This window comes from Microtus ochrogaster, unplaced genomic scaffold (assembly GCF_000317375.1).
Source record: "Microtus ochrogaster isolate Prairie Vole_2 unplaced genomic scaffold, MicOch1.0 UNK14, whole genome shotgun sequence".
In the NCBI taxonomy this organism is placed as follows: Eukaryota; Metazoa; Chordata; class Mammalia; order Rodentia; family Cricetidae; genus Microtus; species Microtus ochrogaster.
The window spans coordinates 3529863-3535199 of record NW_004949112.1 but is presented as its reverse complement, the minus strand read 5'-3'; the positions used below and the strand labels follow the sequence as shown (position 1 = coordinate 3535199).

The window sequence follows — 5337 nt, the reverse complement described above, 5'->3', positions numbered from 1 at the left end:
CGTGCACACACAGTCACACAGGAGACACGCACACACATGCAGTCTGCTTCTGCCTCCACGAGTGTACACACAGGAGACATACACACACACATGCAGTCTGCTTCTGCCTCCATGAGTGTACACAGGAGACATGCACACACATGCAGTCTGGGCAGGTGACCCGGCTGGTAGAGAACTTGCCATGCAAGCATGCAGATCCAGGTCCAGTCTCTAACACATGCATCAGAAACTGACTCCTGTAACCCAGTGCTGGGTCTGCGAGACAAGAGGACCCCTGAGGCTTTCTTGCAGCCATTTCTAACTGAACTGGCAATTTCCAGATTCATTGGCAGACCTTGTCTCAGAAAATGAGGTTGAAAGTGAAGAAGACACTCAATCCTTGGCCTCTGCATGCATGGGTTAACATGTACACCTGTGCACACAAACACATTAAACCGATAAATAAGATACAAAGACAAAAATTTGGGGGTGTAAAGTTCAGGAGAAGGGCTTGTGGAGCATGGGTGAAGTGTGTAGCTAATCCTTGCCAACAGAGGGAAAGAAAAAAATGTTACAAAAAAATTTAACCAGGTGAGAAAATGGTCAGAGGCTTTTCTCGAGCTAATGGAGGCCTTTGCTGACAACCCTTTCTTCTGAGGTTGGCTGTCATTTACAGTGCCAGCAGCAGCCGGGCCTGCTTCCTGCCCTTGTTTATCCTTCTGTGTCTATAGCACGGGCCTCCTGTGTAAGTTGATTGTCTTTGTTTATCCTTCTGTGTCTATAGCACGGGCCTCCTGCGTAAGTGGGATTGTCTTTCACCAAACCAGGTCTTCCCGACAATTATCTACTGCCTGCTGCTTCCATTTCCTCATGAGGAAGACAGAGTATAGGAGCAGATGCCTTGTGGGGTGGTAGTGAGGATTAAATGAGATCGCGTATTCACTTCATAGTGTCAGCTGTTCTAGGTTGCACGAGTTGGTCAGAGAAAGAGGTCGCTCAAGATAAAATTCTAGGGCCTGTGTGGCAGCAGGAAAACTTAGCCTCTGATGCACTGATTCATATTTACTGATTGTTACACAGAGTTGTTTTTCAGTTGAAGTGTTTCCTCATGCCAAGGTTCCTAATCTACTCTCTGTTTCGCTTAAGGAAATCGTCACCCCCGCCCCCTGCTCCCTTAGTCCTTATTGTGTACCCTTTGCAGTACCCAATAATCTAAATGCCTCAGACGTGCCAGAAGCATCTTGTGACCAAAGTCATGCCAAGGGTGTAACATCCTCTCAGAAAAACAATTCCACAAATCATGGAAAACAACTACTATTTTCCACAATAATTCTTCAAGGTCAAAGTTCTTCTAGAAAACAACTGTTCACTCTAGTGCTTGCCCTAGATAGTGACTCTACTGGGTGCTTACAACACACGCGGGTGCTGTGTTACATCAGGGTTGGGGCGTTACAAGGGCCATGTCAGCATTTCTCACCATTGTCTCCATATTCAGCGTCATTACTACCTGGCAGAGACTTCTTTTTGTTCAGGCTGATTCTTCCCCATCATGCTCACTGTGTCTGCTCCTTCATCTCTTCTCTTCACAGGGGAATCAGAGCATGACTCAGCTCGTCAAATTTGTGCGAAAGCTGCGTTTCCAAATGATTTCTCTGAAGAAATCACTAAACGTGGTTCATACTCCGTTATAGAGGAGGTCTGGCAGGATGGGGATCCTACGAGGACGGATCAGCCAAACCAGAGCCCACTCTTGAGTTCTGCTGCTTTCTTCACCCAGAGACCACTGATGAGTGACGAGACTTACGCGTGTGAGGCGCCCAGGGGGTCCGTTCCTTTAGATCTCCACCTCATTTCCACACAGGAGAAGTTTCCAGAGTGTTGCTCATTTGAGAAACCTTTGCAGCCTAACCCTAACCTTGAAGCACGTAGTGAACATCAGAGCAGTGCCACCAGGCAGCCCGATGGCACTGTCGAATCCTGTCAGCTCTTCACGCGAAGCCCGCCTAATGCTCTATGTGCAGCTTCTGACAGAGAGGAGAAAGCATGGGAAGGAAAGGTTCTCAGCCCAAAGCCACCACTCAGGAAGCATGACGTTCTTTCTCAGGACGAGCCAGTTGAATATACTGGATGTGGGAAGGGCTTCCCGGCCAGGCCAGCTTTGTGCCCGCAGCAAGTGGCTCTCACTAGAGGGACACCTTTTATTTGTCACAGATGTGGGAAATCCTTCCTCCAAAACTCTGAGTTGAGCTCTTGCCCAGGAACGAACCGAGGAGAGACACCTTCTGAATGTCCTGACTGTCTGAAACCACTCACAAGGACATCCGACCTGCAGGTGCACAAGGAAGTCCACACAAAGAAGCCTTACAAATGCCACTACTGTGGGAAGTCATTCAGCTATGCATCCCACCTAAAGGTGCACCTTCGAACGCACACAGGTGAGAGACCGTATGTGTGTTCTGACTGTGGGAAAGCCTTCAGCCAAAAGTCGGTCCTCACCACACACCAGAGAATCCACACCGGGGAGAAGCCTTACACTTGCAGCCACTGCGGGAAATTGTTTGTTTATGCATCAGATCTGAAGAAGCATAGCCGGTTTCACACCGGGGAGAAGCCTTACGAATGCCCCGACTGTGGGAAGCTGTTCAGTAATAAATCCCACCTGCCCGTGCATCATCGAATACACACCGGCGAGAAACCGTACAAATGCTGTGACTGCGGGAAGTCCTTCAGGAAGAAATCCCACCTTCAAGTACATCACCGGACACACACTGGCGAGAAACCCTACATATGCTCCGACTGTGGGAAAGCCTTCAGCCACAGCTCAGTTCTCAGCACACATCAGAGAATTCACACTGGGGAGAGGCCTTACGCGTGCAGCGACTGTGGGAAAGCCATGTCATCTAAAGCCCAACTGAACGAGCATCAGAGAATCCACACGGGTGAGAAGCCATACGTGTGCACTGAGTGTGGGAAAGCCTTCAGTGGCAGGTCTTCCTTACAGGCACATCAGAGAACTCACAGGAGTGAAAAACCCTTTCTCTGTCACCAGTGTGGGAAAGGCTTCCTGCGCAGGTCACAGTTGTCATCTCACCAACAAACACACTGCTGAGAACCCTTAGTGCTGTGTGTGTGTGTGTGTGTGCGCGCGCGCGCGTGCGTGTGCAGTTGTTCTGTCTCCACGCCAGCCAAAGGCCATCACCACATGGAAATAGAAGAAAACATTGCCAGTGATGGACTAGGAAAGTTCTCAACAGCTGAAGGTCCGTCTATTTCATTCTGTGCAGAGACCTGAAATGGGTTCCAATGCACAAAGTCCTTCAAACGCAAGTCAGATTTCAGTAGACCCAGGGACTCCTACCTCACCCTGTTCTTACAGATAATGTGATCTTGTGGAAGACTTTCCCACAAAGTCAAATCCTTTTCCATGGTTGGTTTTGTTTTAATTTTTTAAAAAAACTTTAAAAGACTTCTTATTATGAAAGCTTGGCCGATAGCTTGGATTTGTTCCTAATTAGCTCTTGTAATTTAGATTAACCCATTGGCATTAGTTTACTTTCTGCCTCATGGCTTTATTACCTCATCTCCATAATGCCCATCTTGCCGGCTCTGTGTCTGGCTGGCGATGTCACCATCTTCCCAGCATCCACTGTTCCCTGAAACCCTGTCTAGCTATTGGCCTGCTGTGGGACAATGGTTTGTACCCTGTCAATTGTATTTTAATAAAAAGCTGATTGGCCAGTAGCCAGGCAGGAAGTATAGGTGGGGACAACCAGACAGGAAGTAGAGGCGGGTCAATGAGAACAGGAGAATTCTGGGAAATAGGAAGTCCTAGTCTGCAGTCGCAACCCAGCCTCAAGGAAACGAGATGTGACTGCCTCGCCAAAAAAAGTACCAAGCCATGTGGCTAACATAAACAAGAATAATGGGCTAATATAAGTTATAAGAGTTAATAAGAAATCTGAGCTACTAGGCCCAATCAGTTTATAACTAATGGATACCTCTGTGTGATTTCTTTGGGACTGAATGACTCAGAACCAGGCAGGACAGAAAACCTCAGCCAACATTGGCTATTCAGCTTTTTATTAAACCAGTCACAGTGTAAAGGAATATTCCACAAAAGTTCTTTGTGTCTTTCGCATCATGCACCTCAATCCTGTTCTTTTTCTCATGCCTTTATATCTACCCTCTGCTCTTGCAAACCGCCCTGAAGAAAAAAAGAAAAACCAGTCTTGTCATCGAAGGTGTAGTGTGACTCAGTGAATCATGCAATAAACCTTTTTGTCCATATATCTTTACTTGCAAGGGTTCAAAGCCTTTGGTTTCTGCTAAACTATAGATGGTTGGCACTCTTCTCGGATATCCTGTTGCCCTGTGTCATGGAGACCCTTCAGCTTTGGGTTTTATCCATGTTTTTTAATTTAAATAAAGACACCTAATTATAGCTTGCATTGCTTATTTTAAATATGCAAATTATACCTGAGGAAAAAAGAATGAAGGGTTGTAAGGAAAAGTACAAATATCAATGTGCATGCATTGCTGTGTGTATGCATGCCTTTGGGTACACTTGTCTGTGGGTGTCTTCTTGTGTACTATGAGAAATCTTACCTTGAGAAGACAAGTATCTACCTCCTCCCAAGTCCTCCCCCTGAAGCCCAACTTAGGGAATTGGTGAGTTTATTAGACATACTTAACAGAGCATGAGGGATACTTTCAGGAGCTTTGGAGCCCAAAGCAGCCACACTACTTAGAAAATCTCACCCCAACATAGATTTCAACATCCCCATAACTTCATAGATGACATCCCTTCTTCAATTATTCTACTATAATGTATACTTCAGAATCTTCCAAGACCATGAGGCTACAGACTCAAATTGCAGGGAGGGGAATGTTGAGATACCAGGTGAGGGATCAGTGGCCCTCCACATCCCTCCTATGAGGGAACATTAAGAGACAACAGACCCAACCTTAGGGTCTCTTAAATGTAATTACAGCAACCCTGATGGAAATGATAGCTGGTGTGCTCAGATGTGTGTCCACAGAAGTGAAGATGTCTAGAGGCTACCTCAAGTGTTGATTCTTAGACACCTTTTTGTTGAGAAAAAGTTTCCTATTGGCTCGCACTCTCCCCAAGAAGTCTAACCTAGGTGGCCACTGAGCTCTAAGGACCTACTTGTTTCCAACTCCCATCTCAACATCACTGGGATTACAAATTATTCCTGGGGCCAAACTCAGGTCCTCATGTTTGTGTGACAAAGGCATTACTAACAGCCATCTCCCTGGCCCTGTGTTAGTCTTTTAAAGGACTATTTTGTCACAGAAAGAAGTCTCAAATGATGATTTGAACTAAGTCTCTGTAGT

The 5337-nt window shown here is 46.4% G+C and overlaps 1 protein-coding gene across 5 annotated transcripts in view; it reads left to right on the top strand.

Annotated features, from left to right (window-relative positions):
- Positions 1–4687, top strand: part of LOC101992358 (zinc finger protein 175) — a 13711-nt gene extending 9024 nt beyond the window's left edge. For 4 of the 5 annotated variants that reach the window (XM_005366903.3, XM_026789048.1, XM_026789049.1 and 1 more), the window contains one exon: positions 1569–4687. In XM_005366903.3, the coding sequence (XP_005366960.1) occupies positions 1569–3088 (1520 nt within the window). In that variant the 3' untranslated portion in view covers positions 3089–4687. The remainder of the gene's footprint in view (positions 1–1568) is intronic. The other variant, XM_026789051.1, reaches the window with a different exon arrangement.
- Positions 4688–5337: the final 650 nt, after the last annotated feature.